General features: G+C 46.5%; 1 protein-coding gene across 2 annotated transcripts in view; it reads left to right on the top strand.

Annotated features, from left to right (window-relative positions):
* ATG7 (autophagy related 7) overlaps positions 1-24,935 on the top strand; it is a 196,949-nt gene that overhangs the window by 45,930 nt on the left and 126,084 nt on the right. The window contains exons 8-17 of one of the 2 annotated variants that reach the window (XM_080915044.1): positions 1,697-1,785; positions 3,411-3,532; positions 6,702-6,792; positions 7,508-7,652; positions 8,845-9,003; positions 11,837-12,031; positions 13,130-13,330; positions 14,855-14,970; positions 18,594-18,669; positions 24,281-24,372. In XM_080915044.1, coding sequence (XP_080771170.1) covers positions 1,697-1,785; positions 3,411-3,532; positions 6,702-6,792; positions 7,508-7,652; positions 8,845-9,003; positions 11,837-12,031; positions 13,130-13,330; positions 14,855-14,970; positions 18,594-18,669; positions 24,281-24,331 — 1,245 coding nt within the window. In that variant the 3' untranslated portion in view covers positions 24,332-24,372. Of the gene's footprint in view, positions 1-1,696; positions 1,786-3,410; positions 3,533-6,701; positions 6,793-7,507; positions 7,653-8,844; positions 9,004-11,836; positions 12,032-13,129; positions 13,331-14,854; positions 14,971-18,593; positions 18,670-24,280; positions 24,373-24,935 lie in introns of those variants that run through there. The other variant, XM_080915043.1, reaches the window with a different exon arrangement.

Genomic DNA, 24,935 nt, shown 5'->3' with positions numbered 1-24,935 from the left:
CCTTTCCTCCTCATCAGAATGGCGTTTTGGCTTGTGCTTCTGGCTTAGACCACACTAAGCATTGTATGAAACAAATGTATAAAGTTCTGACTAATTTAAACAAAAAGTAGGACAGACCTGGGTGTACTGACATACACCTTTAATCTTAGCATTTGGGATAGAGACGGGCAGATCTCTGTGAGTTTGAGGCAAACCTACTCTACACAGTGAATTCCAGGACAGTCCCTGTTTTAGTGAAACCCTGTTGCAAAGAGGAGGCGTGGTGGTGGTGGTGGTGGTAACCTGAGTTTAATCCCCTGAACCCCTGTAAAGGTGGAGGAAGAGCTCTGACCTCCTCTTGTGAATGGTGGTACACTCCCATTTATCCCCAAAGTATATCTATCTTTACCTCCCTCCTCCTCTTCCCCTCAACACACACAGAAATTATGATTGTGTACGTATCAGCTGTGTTTTTATTTAATCTACATTTGCTTACAAAGGAAACCTTTGGCTTCATGGTTTTCTTCCAGCTATCTTTCTGCCTCCTCCCCTCAGTCCCACTTCCTTCCCTCCCACCCACAGGACCCGCACATGCTAGACAAATGCCAAGGCTCATCCTCACCTTTATTCATCCATCTTCCCATCATTTAATAAGTGTTTCCTAGACAGATGCTGCACAGCAGGAAAGGATAAAAGGATTTCCCATATTTTCCAGACACTGGGCACTGTCTTTCTCATTTGAACCTAAACTTTTATTCTGGAAACCTTTCAGATTTATAGAAAATAGCTGCAGGAACTAGAGAGATTCCTCAGTGGTTAAGAACACAGACCTGCTCTTCCGAAGGACCAGGGTTCAATTCCCAATACACACATGGTGGCTTACACACATATGTAAATCTAGTTTCAGAATCTGATGCCTTCTTCTGGTACTTTACACGCATGCACTTCCTATTTTCTGGTAATAGAAGATGGTCCAGGAATGTCTTGTGTTTTCTCTGTCCAAGCCCTAAAATCAGCCACATGCCCAAGTATCCTGACTTATTTTATTGGAGAATAGTTTTTAGAAAACATTATCTAGGTGCCAGGTGCCCAGTGCCTTTTGACAGAGGAGACAGAAAAGATACATCTCAGCTACAGTGTGTGAAGGCTCCTGGGAGGAGGGCAGCTTCCTGCCTCTCCAGCTAAAGCAAATAAAGTCCTCACTGAAGGACAGTGGTTTGAGGTTGAGTAGAATTTTCCAGATGGAAGGCAGGATTAGAGTAGAACTTGGGAGAGAGGTGGGAGGGATGTGTGTTCCCAATATCTAGGCATCTGCTTTTAATTTGAACTGACTATAGGCTTAGGCCAATGGCCCCATGTTGATTTTCTCTTTGTCATCACACACAAATGAGCCATTGTTACAGCTTGCAATTCTCCCCTCTTAAGTCCTCTGCCCTCTATCTCTGTTCCTCTGTCCCTCCCTCCTCCTTTTTCTCTGTCACTTCCAGTCTCTTTCCTTTCTGAACTCTAGTTCCTGCTCTCTCCGTGGCCCATGCCAGGCCATAGAGTGCAGGGGGAGATGTTCCAGTTCTTACCTGTCAAGGAGTCTCGTCTAAGGTGAGATCCCGAGCCGTTTTTCTCTTCCCTTCAGCCTTCTCCAAGTGTCTACTTTCCGTGTGGCACTGTCAGACTGACCTGGTGTGTGGTGTGGCTCTCAGCAAGTGTTTTCCGTTCACAGATAACAGTTGGTGTGTACGATCCCTGTAACCTAGCCCAGTACCCTGGATGGCCTTTGAGGAATTTTTTGGTCCTGGCAGCCCACAGATGGTATTTACATGTGTGTCTGTGTCTGTGTGTCTTGTCTGTATGCTTTCCACAATGGCTCCGCTTATGCCATTCAGTTTCCCTAAGTGCACCGATTTGATTCCTGTCATGGAAAATAGAAAATAAGTCAACTAAATTAGTTGTTCAATTTCTATCTCTGCGGCTCTTAAACAGTTCTGCTAGGGAGCCCCACCCCCAGTTTGTACTATGCTGAAGATAACTTAGACTGAGGTGAGGTCACACAGCCAGAGCCATGACACTAACATTCTCCAGCTCTCCCTCCCTGGTTTTCAAGAGGAATTTCCTATTGCTACCACCACCCCGACCTGTAAAATTTCTTCTAATTCTAAAATAAGATGTAGTATTGGGAAGTGTTAACTTATACTTGATACTCAGCACTATTGGGTATCAAGGAAATAACATTATAAGAGATTAACAGCTCCCGTCCCCATCAAAATCACCTAAGGAAAGTTACCATACCATACCATGCTGAAATGGGAGGCAGAAGAATTCACAAAAGATGCTGCCCACTTGTGGTGGATCTGATCTGCCAGAGTTAAAAACACCCTTGGCTGCTCTGTGCTCTGTGGTGACATTCTGAGCTTGTTGCTCACAGGGGTACAGACAGGCTGGATATAAACACACACACACACACACACACACACACACACACACACACACACACACACAGCAGTATTGAGTAGTACTGTGCTTACTAGCCCCAGCCTCATGTCCTTCCATTCCTAATGGATGATGGAGCCTTAGGTGGCTTCACAGAGCAAGTCTTCAGTGGTGGCTTTTCTTTTCTTTGTTTTTAAGGTTTATTTTTACTTCATGGGTATTTTGCCTTCCTGTATGTAGGTGCACCACATGTGTGCCTTTTTGCTTTTAAAAGACATAGTCTTACAGTGTAGCTCTATTTGACCTGGAACTCAGAGATCTTCCTTGCTCTGCCTCATGAGTGCTGAAATTAAAGATGTGCACCATCACAACCAGCTATGGATGGGTTTTCAGACAGCATTGAGTAAATAAAGCCAGCCTGGAAAATGTATGTTTCCATTTATGTAGTTCAAAACAGGCAAAGCCACTGTGAGGACCTGAGCAGGGGATAGCCCAGATAGGTGTGGTCAAGCTTAGATAAAGGGATTCTGTGAGTTTCTTTGTGTTTGCTTTTCGTAAGTAAAAATGTTAACTCCAGAATATGAAGATAGACAAATATTGACGGACCCCAGAGAGATTGGTTATGTTGACACTCAGCCATTCCCAACCCTGGTGAAGCCAGTTTCTAGCTGATGGTAAAGGGCCTTAGGGGTCCCTGATTAGGATCTTGGGAGCATCCTACCCTTAGATTCCTTTTCCATCTGTCTGTTGTGTGGTTGCTATTGAAAATTCACCTAGGGTGGGGGTTGGGGGAGGGATCCAGGTAACTTGACAGCCGGACTCTAAATGCACAGACAGAGGGTGCCTGCACAAGTGTGCTCTTCTCTCTCTAAGGTTAAGGAGGTCAGACAGGACTGATTGCATGCCTTGAATTCTCAGCAGCCAGTCTGGAAAGCACTTTACACCCGCTCTTTTTCTTCTTCTCTCTTAATCATGTGAAATTAACACAAATCCCGTGCGGACAACAGGAGCGGCAGTTTCCAGTCCGTTGAAGTCCTCTGCTTTCGGGACCGTACCATGCAGGGAGCACGAGACGTGACACACAGCATCGTCTTTGAAGTGAGACTTCCCGAAATGGCCTTTAGCCCAGGTAATTGGCACGTCTTTGCCAGTGTAATGATATAATGATGAGTGGCCAGAGGCCCTGCTTCTGGCCCACAGCCTCACAGAGGCAGGAGAGAAGCCTGGACGGCAGTGTGCGGGCCTGGCACACAGGGAGGCTGTGTTCAGCCCTGAGCAGAGGCTGAGCTCTGGCAGCTTCTCTAGTCTGGAGGGAGTTTCCCCAGCTTGACTTTAATTTACTTAGTTTTGATCGACAAGAACTCTTTATTTATGCCTCTTCCTCAAGGAACGATTAAGTTATTGATTGCTTAACATGTTTATTCATTGAGTACTTGAAGGTGTGTGTGACCCTGTTCTCCATACAGAGTATCAGTCAGCAAAGCCATATTTCCCCTTCCACATATAATATTTTCTCTCAGCCTTGCATAGTAGGTGTTAGCTTTTATCCACATACTATAGATTAGGAAATTGTCTGGGAAGCATTTTATAGATGGTGCTAGATGTGTCTGTCTGTCTGTAAATGTCTACATACAGTGCATATGCATGGACAGGCAGTGCATAGGCACTCAAGGTAGAATGCATGCCCAAGTTTGAGGGAATGAGGAAAGTGCCCACGTGGGAAGCGTGTGTCCCGTGAGGAAGCTGAGCAGTGTCCAGCCTGTGCTACTCATCTGGGGCTCTTTTAAGCTCACTTAGTTTCCTACAGCCACCGCTATGCATCTGCAAAGCACCTCCATGTATACTGCTGCCCCTCTTGATTAGTGCACGGGTTCTTTGGTGTGTGCATCAGGTGGTGGGGACGCCTCATCTCTTCTAAAGTGCTGAAGTCAGGACTCAAGGCTGCCTGTTTGTTGTTGACTCTGTACTCCAGTCTGGGCATCTTAAATACAATAGGAAAGGCAAGCAGAGTCCTCTGTGTGCTCAAGGGAGGAAGCCACTCCATTTAGAGGCATTTTGTTTAACTTTTGGCTTGGCGCCCTCTTCTGTTGCATCCTGAAATAGCTCCCAGTGGCATGTTTCCTGAAGATACAGTGAGTTCATGAGTTTCCCTTTAAGTTGCAACTCAAAAAATAGGGAGGTCAAGTGTCAGTAAAAAGCGAAGCCAGGAGGATGCAGCCACTAGACCACTTTCCCATGAGCCTAATTTTACCCTGTGGAAACACACTATCTTCCTCTGTCTTCACTGAGCCACTCTGCTTTGCCCTCGGGTGTGGCTCATGCTTAGTGCCCCTACCAGGCCGAGGCTTCTACCTCTCCTCTCCATCTTCTCTGTACTCCATGATGAAGATCAGTCCTTATCCTTGAAGGGATGTTTCCTCATTGTTTTACATGAATTAGCATTTATACTTAGCTGCAAATAAAGCTCGATAATAAACATTGCAAATAAAGACTTACTTGTTAGCATCATGATGTAAGCCCAAGGCGTTTCCATAGCCACACTCCTCAGTGTAGCCACATGTGACATAACGACATCACACCACTAGCACAATGGTCCTTTAAGAGTCTGTTGCCTAGGGAATCTCAGGACCACTTAATTTGTATAAGTACACTCTGTGGTATTCTCAGAGCAGGACAGTCAGCCTCCTGTCATTTCTCAGAACTCACCCTCATGATTAAGCAACATGTGGTTCTCTGTCCAAGGCATCTCATAGTTGGAACTTCAGTGATGTGGGAAGTGTTAAAGTCTCCATAGCTGGCAGAGAGCGGCTCTGGACACTGCATGAAGCAGGCATGGCCACTAATGGGGGTGAACTGCAATGCCAGCTTCCCATTTCTGCTCTGTGCTTATTCCCAGCATGTTTCTCCTTCATTTGGGCTGTGTGTTATGAGTCTAGTTTATATAGAAGCATGTGTATAAATTCCCCATCTGCACATGAAGTATTTTCCATTAATAATAAGCTTACAGTGTGTATTGGCTATAGCCTATCAAACACTTGGAAAGTGGAAGCAGGAGGCCCATTAGCTCCTGCCACTAAACAAGCAAATGATTAACTGGCTAGAACAGAAGGGGAGGTTTGCGTATGCAGATGTTGTAATTGGAACTTCCTGTTATCTCAGGTGTCATGGCTGGTATCCTGGTGGCAGTATCTGAGCGACAGTTCTTAAAAGTCATGAATTGAGAGTAGACAATGAGTGAAGCTCTCTGGAGCCCTTTGTCCTAGTAAAGGAGCCCTGAAGCCTTCATCTGAGCATTAGTGTGAGCACATGCATGAGTTTTTGAGTCTGTGTGCATGCTGTGTACACATGTGAGTTTTGTGTGTCCTTAAATGAAAGTGAGCATATGAGTGTGTTGGTGTATATGTGAGTGTGTGTATGAGTAAGTGTGCAAGCATGGAGTTCATGAAGCTTTATTCTAAACGGAAGGAAGTCTTTGAGAAACAGAGCAGTGGAAATATCATCTCTGTCTCTGTAGCGCAGAAGAAGATGCACTTGGAAAAGTTGTGGGACTGGGATTGGTAAAGAGCACTGGCTACCCTTGCAAAGAACCTGGGTCCAATTCCCAGCACCCAATGGTGGCTCAAAACTGTAACTAGTTCTAGTAGATCTGATGCCCTCTTCTGGCCTCTAAGGACACTGCATGCATGTGATTCACTTACATGCAAACTAAATGCTCATACACATATTTTTTTTTTTAAAAAAAAGGTTAAGAAGATGGCAGTCATAGCAAAAAGGAGAGGACAAAGGCTGTCTTAGTTAGAGTTTCTATTCCTGCACAAACATCATGACCAAGAAGCAAGTTGGGGAGGAAAGGGTTTATTCAGCCTATACTTCCATATTGCTGTTCATCACCAAAGAAGTCAGGACTGGACCTCAAGCAGGTCAGGAAGCAGGAGCTGATGCAGAGGCCATGGAGGGCTTACTGGCTTGTTTTCCCCTGGCTTGCTCAGCCTGCTTTCTTATAGAACCAAGTCCACCAGCCCAGGGATGACCCACAATGGGCTGGGCCCTTCCCCCTGGATCACTAGTTGAGAAAATGCCTGACAGCTGGATCATGGAGGCATTTCCTCAACTGCGATTCCTTTCTCTGTGATAACTCCAGCTTGTGTCAAGTTGACACAGAACCAGCCAGTACAAAGGCTAAGTCAGGGGAAGGAGAGGGTTCATTATGTAACGTGCTTGCCACATAAGCACGAAGACATGAACTCAGTTTGTTTTTATTTCCCCTCTTAGTAAACTTTGTTTTATTTGCACTTAAGATTGCCCTAAAGCAGTTGGCTGGGAGAAGAACCAGAAAGGAGGCATGGGCCCAAGGATGGTGAACCTCAGCGGATGTATGGACCCCAAAAGGTAGATGTGACTGGGGCCCTCTTGTCTCGGTGTAGTAGCAATGCTGTGCTGTGTAGTTCAGCGATGCTGGTATTGAGCCAGCCACTACTTGTCTTTGTCTTCATGAGGGCTAGTGTGTTGGGTGTCCTGAGGCATGCATGCCTTCCTTACTCTTGTTTCCAGCTCCTGGACCTCACCACTACTTTTTTGCGTTTTTAATGTTGTTATGTTACTGTTCTTTATAGAGCTGGCAGCCCTGGCTGGTCTGGAAGTTGCAGAAATTCACCTGCCTCTGCCTCTTTTCCTGGTTCTTTGTTCCTGGTTGTGGACCTCTCTGTTCTACTTGCCACCACAGAAAAATATTACAAGGAATATTGTATTTGTGGAGAGGCCATTGAATATTGAAGGATAGAATCCACTCACCCTTTATTAAGTCTGAGAGAGTTTCTGGACTTGGAAGAGCCATTCTTTTAAACCTACACCTCAGCTGGTGACAGCTCTGACTTCCCCTCACCTTGCTGTTGGGAGCTCTCTATAGGAACACCCCTACCCCAGAATCACAAAGGCCAGTGGCATGCCTTTCTCCTCCCTGTCACCTACAAGCTTCATCTTATTTTTACTGTGATTCTGATTGTCCAGCTACCTCAATCTATCCCTCCAATAGATCGTGCCTTTGTTAGAATTAAGTCTGGAGCACAAGTGGGTGACTCACCAGCACATTAATCTTGTGTTCCAGGCTGGCTGAGTCATCTGTGGATCTGAATCTCAAGCTGATGTGTTGGCGATTGGTCCCCACCTTGGACTTGGACAAGGTCGTGTCTGTCAAGTGCCTGTTGCTGGGAGCTGGTACTTTGGGGTGTAATGTGGCTAGGACACTGATGGTGAGTCTGGTGGTCTCATGGCTGCCATCAAGCTGTGTCTCCTTCCCATTCCCTTTTATTCTCCTCAGCATCTTTATAGTTCTAAGAGCAATCTGTAGCCACAGTAGCAGAGAATGCCCCTCCAGCCCCAGCCTGAGCTCCAGCCCCAGCCTCAGTCACATTTCCCATCCCACAAATAGTCAGAATCCGTACACGAGGACATCACATTATTCCAGGATTATCCTGGTAGAAAGAAATGGAGGCCTTTCATTTACCTGTTCATTTATAGTTATACAAACTGGCTCAGGGCCTGCTGTTTATAAAACGTTTTCTCTGTAACTTAATAGTTTAACTTTAAAGCTATGTGGTTTCATAAACTGTGAGGAAATACAGGGGTGAGAGAAATGTCTCAGAGCTTAGGACTAATGAATGCAGCTCTTGGAGAGAACCTAGAGTCAGTTCCCAGCACCCACACAGCAGTTCACAATAGCACACAACTCCAGATCAGGACATCTGATGCCCTTTGCTGGCTCCCTCAGGCATTACTTGTATGGACTTAAACACATTGAGGCAGAACACTATGTATAACACAAATCTTTAAATAAAAAGGTTTTCAGAAATGCTCTTGTCTATGAAAGTGGTGTCCATGACAACAAGACAACTTACATGAAAATACAAACTCCCCTTCTAAGGCCCAGTTATAAGCAAGATTTCTCCAGATGGAGAAATACTCCAAGAATATTCTCCATTGTTTTACATGGGGACAACTTACAAGTCATTTTTCTGAAGACTTAATTGAAATTCAAAGTGAGTTTCTAGAGGAGTTGATATTTACACTTAATTACTTATTAAGAGAAACCAAAGACATCTGTGGGCTCTCAATAATCCTGAAACAACAAAGTAGAATTCCTCTAGCATTCCCTGGCAATCGTCCTCTAGTGATACTGTCAAAAATAACACATTGTAAGTGAGCATTACTGTGACAGTTCTTGGTCTAATGACCATAGGGATCTAGGCCCTCGCATATAATTATCTTTCAAAAAGAAGTTGATGTTCTAATGATCAAAAATTGAATTGTACGGTTACATTTCTGTAGTTTCCTATATCTTAATGTCCCTGCTGCTCAAAAGCAAAACCCTTCCTAGAGACTTCTAGAAATATGTGCTGGCACAGGCTCCTCAGGAAGGTACCATGGTTTCCTGTTTCCACACAGGGCTGGGGCGTCAGACACATCACATTTGTGGACAACGCCAAGATCTCCTACTCCAATCCTGTGAGGCAGCCTCTGTATGAATTTGAAGATTGTCTAGTGGGTGGCAAGCCCAAGGCTCTGGCTGCAGCAGAGCGGCTCCAGAAAATATTTCCCGGAGTGGTACGTTGGATTCATGGGGAACATCATGTTTTCTTTTCTGTAAACTCTGTGAATGTTTAAGTCCTAGGAATCCTGGGGATCAAGGCTCCGTAGTATTGGTGACTAAAGATCAGACAGGTGTTACTTTTTACCAGACCTTCATCATGTGACCAAGCCTGCCACCTCACCTCTATGATAGCCTCTTTAAAACACTACAAAGAGAGGGGTGATTGGATAAAATGCTTGCTATGTAAGCATAAAGCCAGGCATAGATGTGTGTGTGTGTGTGTAATCCTGGTGCTTCTACAATGGGAAAGGAGGCAGAGACAGGAGAGGCCCCAGAAACTGGCTGGCTGCCAGCTAATCTGGCCTGAGCAGCAGCAAACATCCACAACCAAAAGATCCTGCTGTCCTCTGACCTCCACACACACGCCCTGGTACATGTGCACCTGCATACTCATACACACACATAGCAGGTCCACACCCATGTCAACATACATGCACTTGCATGCAAACCAAACAAACAACTAAAATGCAACTAGAGCTGGCTTGTAGCCAGGCTGGAAAGTGTTTGCATAATACGTGTGAAGCCCTGGCTGCCCTCCCCTGCACAGCACAGCAAATGCTTCTCATATGCTCCAGTAGAAATCAAATGAAGAGTGAGTGAGGAGCTCCAAAAGTGGAGCTGTGTGTTTTCTCCCTACCTGCCTGTAAAGGGATTTCTGGTGAGTGCAGATGTCCCCACCTCTCACCACACTACCCACTGGCTGCAGAGTACCACTCAGGAAATTGTACTGACTACATCTATGCAGAAGGACTGGTTGAAAGTTGAAACCTTTACTGTATCTCCTGCTATTTTTGAGTCACACTCATAATATTTAGCAATGACAGATGAGAAACAAGACATTCACCGTCCTCCTTTGCTTTCTTTTACTGTGAGAAAACACTGACCAGAACCACTGAGAAGGAAAGGGTTTATGTGGCTCACACATCCTGATCAGTCTGTCGCTGAGAGAAGGCAGGAACTCAAGCAGGGCAGAGGCAGGAATCATGGAGGGATGCTCTCCATGGCTTGCTCAGCCTGCTTTCTTATACACTCCTGGATCATTGTAGCTCAGGGTAGCATCACCCACAGCAGGATGGGCTCTCCCACATCAGTTGTCAATCAAGAAAAATGACCTAGAGACATGCCCACAGGCTAGTCTGATTGAGGTAATTCCTTAGTTGAGGTTCCTTCTTTCAGACAACTTAAGCTCGTGTCAAACTGACAAACACCAGCATATTCAACTCACTTGAAAAAAAGTAAGTTTTGAGATGTTTTTAAAGCCATTCAGCAAGGGTCTGCCCATTGAATACACAATCATTTTATCTAACAGGAATCACATTAGCAATCTTTAAGGTGTCTTCTTACAATGCTAATGAGAGTGGCATCTTCAGCCCTAGCCATGAAAAAGCTTGCCTTCCAGAAATTTCCTCCTTTAGTCTGTCAATATTGGTTCATATATTACCAAAGCCTCCTGTCGTTGATGGTTTTATTTCACAAGCATCCCTCGGGAACATTATTTATATATAGAATTCCATAGCATTGATTGAGGACCCACTGCTCCCAGCTATGCACTGGGTCGAGAAAGCTTCTTCACCATTGAGATGTTAGTTAGGTCTCTGCTGGCACAGCGTAGAAATCTCACAATTTCCCAGTCTCAGCTACAAGTCAACACTGCAGGTATGCCAGCTGGGGGAGTAAGCTGATAGGCAAGGCTGGACTCAGCTTCCAGTCCGCTCCGCGTTCTTCTCAAAGCGGTTTATTCAGGAACCTTACAGCATGCCAGTGAAAATCTTTCTGTCCCTTTCTGTCTCTCTTTCTGTTTCTCTTTCTCTTTCTCTCTTCTCCACCCCCAAGCGCAGTCCCTTTATTCTCTCTCAACTTCACCTCCTCAGTCCATGTTGCGTGGCTGCAGTTCATAGGTCCGCATCATCTGGCCTGATCTCAAGTCATGGGTGCGCCTGCGCAGCTCGCACAGTGGGAGTGTCTAATGGGGGGGGGGGGCAGGAGGAAGTCAGGTGCTAGTCACAAGACTAGGCTGGAGTCCCAAGCATCATCTTGGAATACCGCCACACCCGCTCTCCGCACGCTCTGTATGTGATTGTTTCAAAATGGAGGCTTGAGGAGCCACAGTCTCTTGGTCCTGTGGTTCCTAGGAAAAATAGAAGGCCAGAGAGTCTCGATCAGTCTCATCACAGCACACCACCTTCTCTCTCATTGCTTAAGCAAAGCACAGGGCCAAGCACAGGCTTGCAGACATAGGTCAGTGTACTCTGTAGTCCCACTGGGAGGCCTAAAAGTCCTGTGGAAGAAGGCGCAGATCTGTCATTCTACCCCAGGGTGGACAAGCATGCCCACCTTGGGAGAATATTCTAGTCTGTCACTGGAGAGGACTATGAACCTTCATGTCGCTTTGAGTCTGAGCTCTGCCATGTAGTTCCTGAATTTTTCAACCTGTGCCTCATCCCCAGCCATCTGGAAAGTCAGTCTTTTGACAACTCTGAGAAAGCTGATGTTTTCACACTTGCCTGTGGCCAGTGCGATTCGGAGAATTGAGATGCAGTCTTGATCCTTTCCCTTCTATGGAAGGAGAATCTCTGGCTGTGCTGTTCCTGTGACTCTGAGTTCCATCCTCAGTGATGTACATACACAATCACAGACAGATACATAAACATACACACACACACACACACACACACACACACACATACACTGCTCAAGGCGGTGGAGAGCAGAGCCCCAGGATTTGAGAGAAAGAGCAGTAGCACTGTGCACTGTGGAATTCCTAACGTGTAAGTGATGTTCCCCTAGAATGCCAGCGGGTTCAACATGAGCATCCCCATGCCAGGACACCCTGTGGACTTCTCTGACGTCACGATGGAGCAGGCCCGCAGAGATGTGGAGCAGCTGGAGCAGCTCATCGATTGCCATGATGTCATCTTCCTGCTAATGGACACCAGAGAGAGCCGGTGGCTTCCTACTGTTATTGCAGCCAGCAAGCGAAAGGTGGCGTTGTACCTCGTGCTACCTCTGTCCAGAACTTAATGAGCCACCCAGGAAGGAGGGTGACCTGTGTGGCCCTGAGGTCTTTACCTCACGCCATCACCCAGCAATGGGTGTGCTTCCTATTCCAGCCATCTTTGAAGGTCCTGTGATGAGGATACTTAATTGAGTATGCAGCCACTCGGGAGGTTTTCAAAGAATGCCAATAAGAAAATGGCATATTATAAGATAAAACAGTCTATGAATGTTACGTTACACTGTATATAAAAACGTGCATCTGCCTCTATTGCCATCACCCCTCATCTGTCTGTTGGCCGTTCATCCTCCACCCTCTGTCTATCATGAGGCAAAGGACAAACCGGAAGGGGAGAGGAGGTACAAGAGGCAATGCCTCAGAGTTTCTACAACCCTCAGAGCTGTGGCTTTTGTTTTGTCTTCTCCAGTGTGCCTTTTCTTATTCCTTCAAACTTTGTATGTAACCAAAAATTGGGGAAAACAACTTAATCCCAACCAAGAGGAGTTCTTAAAGTACAAAGAAAGCTTCTCTTTAAAATCCGCATGGTAGGCCAGGTGGTGATAGTGCATGCCTTTATCCCAGTGCTCAGTGAGGAGAGACTGGCAGGTCTCTGAGTTTGAGGCCAGCCTGGCCTACAGAGTGAGTTCTAGGGCAGCCAGGACTACAGAGAAAAATCCTGTCTTAAAAACCAAAAGAAAAGAAAAAATTTACATGGTGGGGAAATGACAACTTACAAACTGTCGTGGTAAAGCTTTCCAAGGAACTGAAAGGGTGTGGCAGGGTTGTGTGGGCACCACCAACGGCTGCTCATATTCCCTCCTAAGCTCCATAGTCCTGGGACAGAAGTGGAACTCTGTCTGACCTTCGGTACCCTCATCTATTAAACAGGCAATATTTGTAAAGGGTTTAAATGAGATGGTTTATGTTAGTGGTTTATCAAGCCTCTTGCAGGTTTCAATTGGCTATTAAAGACTAGTTACACTCACATGAAAAAAGAAAGCAATTTAAAAATAGCTACCTATGAACTTAGCCTTGGCCAGAGATGTGTTTGTCCTGACTCCCGTCTCTTTCTTCATTGGTAACAGCTGGTCATCAATGCTGCCTTGGGGTTTGATACCTTTGTTGTCATGAGACATGGCCTGAAGAAACCCAAGCAGCAGGGAGCCGGGGACCTGTGCCCAAGCCATCTTGTAGCATCTGCTGACCTGGGCTCCTCACTGTTTGCCAACATCCCTGGATACAAGCTCGGCTGCTACTTCTGCAATGATGTGGTGGCTCCAGGAGATGTAAGTGGGTCTCTGTGTCCCGGCCCTCCCAGTGCTGTTTAAAGACTGTCTAATAAAGCAGGTTCTCAAGTTGTGGGGAGGGGTACGATCCCACCATGGTTGGCACTCTCACCGGAATGACTGAGCCACAGACACTGCATAGATGTGGCCTGCACAGCCTGCCCCCCTGTAGCCCTGCATTCACTCCAAAGAGCCCCGAATATGGGGAGACTAAGAGCCCCAAGCTCTGGTTCATGCTTATGTTGTCTCTTCAATGATCCAGAAGGCCTCTTGTTCCCTGTGACTTTGGAGAACAGCGCAGGGCACAGGCCTATCACACTGTCTCGAAACTGAGTTTCAGGTAAACAGCAAGTGTTCTTTTGCTGTTTTGTTGTTGTTGTTGTTGTTTTATTTTGTTTTTGGTTGGTTGGTTGGTTTTGTTTTTGTAGTATGTAAGTTTGCCCTTTACAGTAGTCAAGAGCTGCTTAGAATTTTATTTATACATATGTGTGTGTGTGTGTGTGTGTGTGTGTGTGTGTGTATGTTTTGCTTGTTTGTCTGAAATTGACGTCTTAACTTTATCTAGGGTATTTTTGTCTGACAGTCTAGACAAGGCACTCCCACCCGCACTCATTGCTGTGTCGGTGGAATGTGAGGCAGCCAGGAGCACCTCTAGCTGGATTCTGCAGCCTAGTGGACCTGCAGGAACAGGCATCTCTCGAGTCAGCAGTAGACCTCTGTGAACTGCCTTGTTTCCCCTTCTGCTGTTATAAAGCCCAGTCTTCTCTCTCTGGAACGACTGGCTTTTCCTTCCACAGAGAAAAGCTGCGACTTCTTGTGTGAGGAAGGAGGCTGAATGGTCTTCATAAGATGCTAGAACATTCAGCTTGTCCTATTGGTCAGTGGTTGCCATCAAACAGGGTTGACCCCCAAGCAGGACAGCCACATCTTTTCATTACATTGAAACTTTTATAGCATTAAATAATCCTGGGATTTCCCCTCTTTGAAAGATTAGACTTTGTGGGATTGACTCAGCAACAGCTTGAGCATGTAGCCAGGTAGTGGCGGATGCTTGTAGGTTTGCACTTAAGTTCTCAGAGCACAGGCAGGGTGATGAAGCACAGGAACAGAGGAAGTGGGGTAGAGTGTGGCTCCTGCCTCAGGCAGGGTCACACTGAGCCATTACCTCAGGCAGGACAGTTACCAGCTACTCATGATTGTTCCTCCCTGTGATTCCACCTCTTTACTGAGTACAAGAGAGGTGATGGGTTCCTGTTGAGGAACACTGGGCGCAGAGCCACCATGAGGCCATATTGATGGCTAATGTCCCATCTCTGTCTCTTTACAGTTCACATCCTGTTTAGTGTAGTGGCTTGTTTAATTACATGGTGTTTTCTCCCAAGGCAAGACAGGGTGAGGCCAGCTGGTCTTCTTCATCAACTACACCAATCTGTATTCTAAAGGTTTATCATGGGGAGTTTCAGGTTCACCTAGGTCTGGCTAAACTAGAATATTCTGTTCATGTCTGTGGTTGTTTTTCTTTAGTCAACCAGAGACCGGACTCTGGACCAGCAGTGCACAGTGAGCCGCCCAGGCCTGGCCGTGATTGCAGGTGCTCTGGCTGTAGAGCTGATGGTTTCTGTCCTGCAGCATCCTGAGGGGTGAGTCTGGAGCCCACAGATGAACAGTTGAACTGAGTGCTTGTTGGTAATGCCTGGGCACTGTCTCCTCCGGGCTCCCTTGGCCTTTCTGACCTCAAAATGACTAAAAACACCTAGTCCATTCAGCATGTGATCTTTGGGGTATGTCCCAGTGCCATCCTTGGGGGTAAACCCCTGTGCCATTCTTAAATTCTTCTGATTATTTTGGTAGTTGATAAGAAGGAAGACTTTAGTAGAGGCATGTGGTCCTTTACACTTACTTCTCTTCTGTTAGTGTGTTGTGGTTTCTTAGCCCTGGACATGGTGAATGAGAATACTGTATGTACTGTGTATACAATGTACATGCTGTGTAATGTGTCACTGGCATTAGGAACTATCTCAGCTGCCTATGACAGAAGTCTGTGTCCAGGAACTTGACCAAGTAAAGCTCAAAGTCCACAGTACAGGCGAGGTCCAGAGGCTCAACATGTACCGTTCAGCCTCCCTCCCCTATGGGCACTAGATGCTGCTCTCCAGTGTCATGCCTGTGTAACAGTGTCTGCTCACAGGCAAGTAGCATTTATTTTAATACCACTAAAAGCCATTGCGACTTGAGACAAACAGATTCCTTTTATCAGTTTTTAATTAATAGATTTATTCCTGCATAACTTCATACATGTACATAATATGATTGTAGTGATGATTATTCTCCCACCCACCACTGTTTATCTTCTGCCTCCACCCTACAAGTATCTTTCTCATATATATGACTTTTTTCTTCGTCTTGTAACTGAGTTTGACCAGGCCAGCTGTGTGACTAGGATGAGTTTGGGGCTGCTCGGCCGAGTAGTCGGTATACATCTCCGTCCTGTGCTTTCCTCCCTCCCAGAATCCATCCTCTTCTCTCAGGTCACAGCTTCCCTCCCCACAACATCTTGCAGGCCTGGTGCCTTCCTTGTTGCTTCTGAGTGTAGATTTTACCTGCTTGTCACAGTTTTCCATTTAGGCAACACATAGCAGGCAAAGCACAAAGCCTCTGGCTGTCTTAACAGCAGGCCCTTGCAGTTATTAGCTTGTGTTTTCTAAGTGCAGCTTCCCCGCTCGGCAGACCCACCAGGCTCACACCCAGCACACAGCCCTGCAGGCTGCAAGGTGCTGTTTTGGTTTCCTAGTCCCAAAACACTGTTTCCTGTGCTTCTAACATGGAATACAGCCACACTTTTCTGTCACAGTGACCTTGGAAAATGGGTCAGCCACTTTCTTCATGGGTCCCTTTGTGCTGACAGCTCTGCCTTGCTGCTGCAGAAGTGTGAGCTGCCCCTTACAGAAGCTGGTCAGAAAATGCAGTCTTTGATTCACTTTGCAAGGAATGCTAAGATAATACCTTTGTCATCTGGGCCTGTTGCCTCTCTAAAGAAAGTTGTGAGTGGCAGAAGAGGAGATTAATGTTTAGCTACATGACCAGCAACGCCTTCTTCACATTTTTTTTTTTTTTTTTTTTTTTTTTTTTTTTGGAAAATTTCTTTACACATTTAAACCCCAGAAGATATTGCTACATAGTTAGTATTCATTAGGTTTGCTAACATTTTTCATTTCTTCCTGTGTCTCTAAACTTGTGGCCCTGAGGCACTGTCTTCTGCCTGCAGAATTTCCATAAGTGTTTCAGTTTTTTGTTTGTCTGAAAAGGTCTTTGTGTTTAAGGAAGCTTCTCATGTTTGGTGGAATTCTAGACTGGCACATTTGCTTTCCTCCTTTTCCTTTTCCTCTTCCTCCTTCTTCTTCCTTTTCCTTCTTTTTCTCTTCCTCCTCCTCTTCTTCCTCCTCTTCCTCTACCTTCCCCTAGTGGCTTTGGGGCAATCTCCCTCCTCTAGTTTGTTCTAGCTCAGCCTTCTGCAGCGTCTGGCATCTCTGGCAAATTCCGTCTGCAGTGTACATTCTTTACCCTGTCCCTAGAGTGCCACTCTGCCCAATTCTCTTGTCCTCTGTGCTCTTTCTAAGACCCCCAGCTGCACTGTCTGGTCCCCCTGTGTTTCTCTTGGGTCCCCTGCAGCCTGCAAGTTCTCTGTGTCTTCCCTTTCTTAGCCCATTATTTTCTGTTGTCTCCTCAATATAAAGTGGATTCTTTCTTCTTTGTGCCTGGGAAAGTTAAAGCCATCAAGGTTTTCAGTGTCACTGTTACACTTCAGGTTTAACTTTGCATATAGTCTTATTTCACAGAGCTCTTATTCTCCACTGAAGTTGTAGTTTGGCCTGAGGGCAAACAGATGCTCACACCTGACTGGACTGTAGATGCTGTGGCTCATTTCTCAAAAGCTTATGCAAGGCACCACTCCAGGCACATTAGAACTGTTGACTTGTTTAATCCCCTGTGAAACTTCTTAGGGAAATTAGCATTCTTATGTGGTGGTTGTTTTTGGACAGAGACTGCATATGTATTCTAGACTTGCTATGGACTTATGTAGCCCAGGTTGCCCTCACACTCACTCACTGTGGTCCTTAGTCCACCCAGTGCCCACATTACAAGTCCCATTTCTGGTGGGGGAGCTGGACTTGGCATCTTAGACTTATGGTTAGTGAGTGGCAGCCAGGTTGGCTCCCTAGCATCACTTGCCCTGCTTTGGATTGCTTTGCTGTATGTCTCATTAGTAATGAAGGCAGAGAATCAAATTTAGAAAATACTGATTTCTCATCCAAATTGAATTCCAAGAAAGGCAATGGCAAAAAGCCATAGCCGTGATGTTTGTCATGTGACTCAGAGGGCCTCAGTGGCTCGTAGACAAGGCATGAAGGTGGGATGAGCAGCTATGTCCTCCCCTGCCTTCACCTCCCCTGCCTTCCAAGTTTCTTACTACCTTTAGTTGGAAGTAAAATCTACACCTTGATCCCAAATCCCTGCCTTCTTTGTCCTTGTAACAGGTTAAAAAACAGTTCTTCTGGGACCTAAATGAACATTGATCCTCTCTGGGCGGGGGAGGGGGGGAAGCTGTTACCTTTTCCACCCAGTTTGTTTGTTTGTTTGTTTGTTTTTTTAATATCACCTTCCTCCATTTTTGTGGCATTTAGATAAGTTTAGCAAGTTAGAGGAGGGTGTTGGGACACACAACCCACTCCCAGCTGCTAAGTCTGAGCTGGAGGATAGCCCAAGCCAGGAGTTAAGGCTACCCTTCACAGTTTAGTAAAAGCATATGAAAGGAAGGAGTGGGAAAGAGAGGGAGGGAGAGAAAGAGGGGGGGAGGGAAGGAAGGAGGGAGGGAGGGAGGGAGGGATGGATGGAGGGAGGGAGGGAAGGAGGGAGGGAGGGAAGGGGGCCAGGCAGGCCTTGCACTTGGCAGTTTGTTTCACATGCCCCTAATGTATCATGCAGCCTCCTCCCTCCTGTTTGACAGCTGATAGACCCAAAGCACAGAGGAGCATTTGCCACTTGGCAGTGTTTACAAGCTTGCTCTCACGCTTCTCATTCTGCGGTGCTCATTTTAAAAGAAGAACCCCCTTTCCCTCCCTCCCCTGGAAATGAGCTTCTTGTGAGCTTATGAAGCCCAGCAAAGGGGCATCTGGTTCTCCTCTTTCCGGTGTCCTGAGATGTTCTTTCCTGTGATCACCATGAGCATGAAGCAGCTAAGAGCCTTCCTGCTTCCCTCTTGCAGGGGCTATGCCATCGCCAGCAGCAGTGACGACCGCATGAATGAGCCTCCCACCTCTTTGGGGCTTGTGCCTCACCAGGTGAGTGATTTGGAAATGAAGTGTGATCCTGCCCCACCATCCTCTAGTAGAGGGGAAGGTGGGACGACCACACTTTTTCTGCAGTACAACTCTGCAGCGGGGGCCTTAGAGGAGCCTTAATGACTTGGAGAGCATTCTTTGCTGGGGACACTGCTGGGAGGAAATGAACCTCACTTTGATGCATTGAAGCTGCTGATTAGACTCTGCCATGCGGTAGAAAAAGAAGGGACAGGCCTTGGAACTGCCCTTGGACTGCCATGCCTGCTTCAACCAGCTTCAGTATGCTATTTACGGCCTTCCCTGGCCCACTCTCAGAACTTCTCAGGGCCTTGTTTTCCTGTCTGCAAATCACACTGAGCTCCCTGGTAGGCATGGAGACCAGGATGATAAATGCCAGCCCAGCAGCCCAGAGTCTGGATAAGCTGACTAGCCTTCAGTGCCCAGTGCAGGAAGCCTTTCCGGGTAAGCATGGGCAGACTGTTAGCCATGTCATCCAGAAGCAGGGCCTTTCCCCACCACAGCTTGCAGGGTCCTGAGGCTGAAATGAAAGATGTTGGGAAGATGGGCTGAGGCCCACAGGTCCTGGGCTCTCAGTCTGCATGCTGTCTTTAGGGGGAACAAGGGCATGCAGTGTCCCATTTGGGGAGCTGTTCTCGACGGTCCTGTGCATTCCACCCCACAGCTGGGAGGGGTCCCTTCACTGCAGACCCCGCCTGACTGATGTATTTGTTTGGCACTGGCATGAAACCCAGCATCACGCAGCTCAAGCCTGTGCTCTGCCAGCCCCTGTGCCTGGCGCTTTCCCGTGAGGATGAACCGTAGAAGGAAAGGCTAGGTCGCCATCATGGAGAGAGCTAGTGAAGCTGTGATCCAAGCCCAGACTTTGCCCCATGACTGGTGTTCTTCCAGAGCTTCTGTGGCTGGAGAGGCCAAGGTTGCACGGTGGCACCTCATCCTGGCTCTACTCCATCTCTTCCGTGTGTGCCACTTCCTCTTCCTGTCTTATACCCGCTGTCTCGCCTGCTTATGTTGGGAAAGTAGGCACTTTAGCAAGGGTCCAGGAGTACAGAAACCCAGAAAAGGTGGCTTCCCTCGGTATCCCCCAAGTGTGTCATTTATATGGCATGTCTTTTTCCATAGACACACTCCCAGCAGACCCTGGCAATGTGGTAACCACCCCACCCAACCACACACACGGTTGCTGGCCTTCAGGCTGCCCTGGGCGGCTCTCATTCACATCTTCTCATGTCACCCTGCCCCCTTTCCTGCCCTGTCCTTCCTTCTCTTCATCTCCCTTACAGATTTCATGCTGAGGAGGGCCTTAATTAAAGTTTCTGTCATGCCCCTGCACTGGTTTCTTCCTGTAAGTTAAATTGCTGCCTCTGTTGCTTTCTTGGTGCTGAGGCCAAGGGACAAAACACCCTTCCTATCCAGGTGGCTGTGTCAGGTGTGTGTGCCTATGTTTCTCAAGTGCTATAGCAACTCATCCCTCAATGGGCATTCATCTCCAACGAGCCAGCCTGGAAATTGCCTGCCATTCACCAAGCTTTCCAGCTTTCTTTTGCAGTTGTCTGAAGGGTTATTTTGGTTGTTGGCCATCTCTTCATTTGGCCTTTTCAAAGGCTGAAGAATAATGCCACCGTATATGGTGTGTGTGTGTGTGTGTGTGTGTGTGTGTGTGTGTGTGTGTGTGTGTGTATTGCTTACTTATTTTGTTTTAAGCCTTTATTTTTAGCAACATTCTAAAAAGAAGAGACAGAACTTTAGAATTAATCAGAGTTGTTCAGTCCCCATTTAAACAAACGTTTTTCTTTTTCTCAAGTGGGGGGGACTATATATGCAACTGTGCTTTGATTAGGGAGCGTCATCTCCATAGAGCTGGGCCTGATGGCAGATTCAGTATCTTTCTCCCCTCTTCCCCCAGCTCAGACCCCTTCCCCTCTTCTCTCTCCACCACCCCCCTCCTTCTCTTCCTCTCTTCTCTCTCCCCCAGAGACAAATGGCTTCCTGTTAGAGGGGAGCTGGCTAAGTCCCTTTGTGTATTTTGCTTGTAAAGAATGACCTGTAAAGTTCTGGCTCATTTTCTCAGTGCCCCAAGGAGAGTGCTTATTAATCCGTCCCTGTGGAGTGAGATGCCTGAGAAGCCCTCACCCCACCCCAACACCCCCCAACACCACTGTGTAATAGCGGAGAACATTCCTTGACTTCTTTGCTGTCCTCCAAGTAGGACCTGGGAGGCCACTGGCTTGCTCTGTCCCTCCATATGAGTGCACAGGCAAATTGGCCTCGTTCAGATATTGTCAAAGGACAGTGAAAACCTTGATTAGTCCCCAACTGAAATCAACTGAATGCTAGAACTGAAGAATCCTAGCACTAGACTTGAAAATATAAAAAAAACACTATTTTTGAGAAAGCAGGCTCATTGGGCAGAACCTTTTTTTCTTACATTTACTTATTTATTTATTTATTTATTTATTTATTTATTTATTTATTTATTTTTTAGTCTCTGGTCCAACCCACAGGGATACTGCAAGCAGGCAACAAGTAAAACTGCTTTATATATGAAGAGAGTGGGTTTTTTTTTTCTCAAAAAATATATTGATGCATATCACATACAGATAATGACCCAAATCACTAAAGGAATGATCCAAGCACTCACAAAGTGAACACACACACACACACACACACACACACACACACACACACAATGTGTATTCATCTGCTTCTCCTTATGCCCCTTCCAACAAAAAAAGTTAGTGTTTCTCAACTCACAGAAGCTGTGAGTCACACTTTGAACTTTGAGAAAATGAATTTTTATAGTATGTGTGCCCCCCCCTTTAGAGAAGTGTGTTCTTTTTTTTTAATTATTTATTTTATGTATATGAGTACACTGTAGCTGTTTTCAGACACACTAGAAGAGGGCATCAGATTTCATTACAGATGGTGGTGAGCCACCATGTAGTTGCTGGGAATTGAACTCAGGACCTCTGGAAGAGCAGTCAGTGGTCTTAACCGCTGAGCCATCTCTCCAGCCTGGCAGACAGCTTTTCTCAGCAATGAATCATTATCCCACAACCTGGATCTTTTATTAAGACAGTGATAAACAGACATAGTGGTACAGCTTGTAGTCTCAGCAGTTGGAGTTGAGAGTTCAAGGTTCTTTGGGGCACATAGTAAGGCCCTGACTCAGATGTGAGAGTGGGAGGGGTGACTCAGTGGATAGAGCACTTGGTTTGCAAGCCCCAAGAATATGAAGGTGCAGGGTGAGCGTGGCAGCTCACCTGTGACCCCAGCACTGGCACTTGGGAGGAAGAGACAGGAGACTCTTTGAGCATTTTGCCTTTGAGCACCCTCACCATGGAGCCTTGGGTTGAGGTGAGAAGCCCTGTCTTCATACATATATAAGGAAGACACGGAATAGCAACCTCTGGCCCCCCACTCAGAGACTTCCACATGTCATGTGTGTGCGCCCTGCGTATGTGTGCATCACACACAAGGAAAAAGAGAGAGGCAAAAAAAGAAGTCAGGTTGGGGATTTGTTACTTGACAACAAAATACCTGCCAGAGGCAAGTTTGAAGGATTTGTTCTAGATCACACAGAGGAGGGTATGGAAACAGAGCGCCACTTCAGCAGGTCCTGGGTCAGAAACTTCCAGAGTCTGACCTCATGGTTTTCTTTTCTTGCTCACTTAAAAACAGTAAAAAAATAAATAAATAAATAAAAGTCTCCATACAGCAATTATCGCAACAACTCAGGGAAAGTTGCACTAAAACCTTGCAACGTACATCTTTATGGGGAAGCACCTGGGACCTTTACAATAAGACCGAGTTTATTGCCTAATAAGCAGTTCTGGGGTAATGGCCAAAGGAGGAAGGATTTGTAATAAGCATTAGGATAGGTTCTTTTGATGGAGGATGCCTGGGCTCTGTTCACTGAGAGATAAGCATTTTTATCAAGTCTGCTTCCTCTGATGCTTCTCTAAACTGTACCCCCTACAAGAGAGAATGTTTCTCCCTTTTAAATCCATCTTTTTTAATTTGGTCCAGGACCCCAATCCATTGGATGGTACTGCCCACATTTAAAAAGGGTCTCCCCTCTTCGTAGTCTGAAACCCCCCCCCCCCACACACACACATGCCCAAAAGTAAGTCTCCTAGCTGATTCCAAGTCCAGCCATGTTGACCATGACAATTGGCCATGGTAGTTTTCTTTTCCTGACTCCTGGGTGATGGAGGTCCATTTTTTTGATGGAGGCTTTGACGGAGGTCCATTAGGGTGTTAGAAATTGTACAGCCTCTCCTGACACTCAAGAAAGTTGGCCTTCTGGTCTCTGAGAGAGCCCAGCTGACTGAACTTAGACACCCTTTGCCTGGATGCCTCGGAGGGCCCGCTGCAGGTGTCCAGACACCCAGGCCCTGTTTTATCTTGTGGACTAAACAGTTAGCAGTTTTGCCTTTGAGGAATATATTCCTAACTATGAAATACTAGTGAGGAAAAGTCCCTAAGTGAACATGTCCTAGGAGTGTGTGTGTGTGTGTGTATGTGTGTGTGTGTGTGTGTGTGTGTGTGTGTGTGTGTCCCTCCCCTAGGTCTGCACTTGTAAACTCATGCTTCTCTGGGGCTCTTGAATTCTTTCCTTTTACTCTTTGAAGAAAAGATAAACTAGGGCAGGGCACCAGGAAAGGCTGACCTGGGAGTCCTCTTAGTGAGGTAAATTAGTCAGGGAGCCTGAAGCTCTGGCCCCTCTTCCCAGTCTTCAGCCTTCTATTTTTCCTTTTAAAGATTTGTTTTTATTATTTGAATGATGTGCATTTATGTGAATGACTGTGTGTGGTGTGTGTACATGAATACAGATGCCCATAGAGGTTAGAGTGTCCAATGCTCCTGGAGCTTGGGTTACAGGCAGTTGCAAGCAGCTTGATGTGGGTGCTGGGAATTGAACTCAGGAAGGTCCTAGGGAAGAAAGTATGTGCTCTTAACCACTAAGCCATCTTTCTCCTCCAGGCCTCTAGTTTTAATAAGGTCTCCTTTGGGGATGGGAATGGGTTCAAGGATTCTCAACTCTTGTGCCCTGTCTGCTTAGAGGAGGTCCAGCAAGAGGACAGACATTGCCTGAGGTAGCCTAGGAAAGAGCTTCCTTGCTCTCCCTCACCTCAGGCTCTGTGGTAGCAGGAGAATGGGATGGTCCCCAGTTGTACTATGTTGGCTGCTGTAGTTTGTGACCTGGTCATACTGTCCATCTTCTCCACACAGCCAGCCAAGCAGGTGCTTCCTGAGCAGATGCTGCAGAGTGCACAGGGGTCAAAGACATCAAGTCTTAGATAATAGATACAACCCAGGCCACGGGGACAGAGAGAAGTGCCTGAAAGCTAGGAGGGCCCTAGGTATATGATCTGAACACCTGCTGTTTACCTGTTCCTCAGCAAGTATCTCATCTCTGAACCTGTATTCTGCCTACAAATGAGGACAACCTAATAGCAGGCACAAGAGTCACAGATTGCGTTCATTAGGGCACTAGTAGAATTCTGAGCACAAGAGACACTTGCCCATGCTGGTTTTCTTTTTCTCTTCACTTTTTATTAAAATGGAAGTTTGTCTATCCTTTTAACAGGAAATTAGGAAGAGTCATCGAACTCGGGAAGCAATGTTCGCTACATCTTGAGAGTTAGCTGCATCCTGCAATATTCTTCTGAGGATGATGCTGGCTGGCTTCCAGTTTAGCTCTTTGGTCCTTGTGGCTCCAGTTCAATAATGAGAAGCAGCCAGTGAAGGGAACGGAAGCTGTTATCTGAAACAAAGACCTCCATAGTGTGCCTGGGGTTGCTGTTGCTAAACTCCATCTTGGCACAGAATGTGATTAAGACTCTTCAGCATCCAAGATCGATCTGGCGTTTCAGGCACATTTTCATGCATGCAAACTCCAAGCTCTAGCAGCCTTGCCAAACCTGTAGGGCTGCTGCAACACCCAAGCAGTAGGGCTGCCAAGGGGGCTTCAGGGGACTGTTGGGTTGGCTGTTCTTGAGCAAAGGATCTCAGCTTCCCATTGAGGCAAGGTGGGTTTGGCGCCAAAGTTAGTTACACTGAGCACAGGTGGAAACATGGCCAGGACAGTGGTCCAGAGAAGAGGCTCCTTCCTTTCTTGATCTATTTCTTTTGTATCCAATTGGGTAAAATCCACTGAAGATAATTGAATTCACCTTCTGTGGGTTTTTGTTTGTTTGATGGTGTTTGAGTTCCTCCTTTCTTCCTCCCTCCCTCCTGCTCTC

This window comes from Micromys minutus (genome assembly GCF_963924665.1).
Source record: "Micromys minutus genome assembly, chromosome: 3".
Lineage (NCBI taxonomy): Eukaryota > Metazoa > Chordata > Mammalia > Rodentia > Muridae > Micromys > Micromys minutus.
The sequence above is the reverse complement of the archived record's forward strand: the minus strand, read 5'-3'. Positions and strand labels throughout refer to the sequence as shown.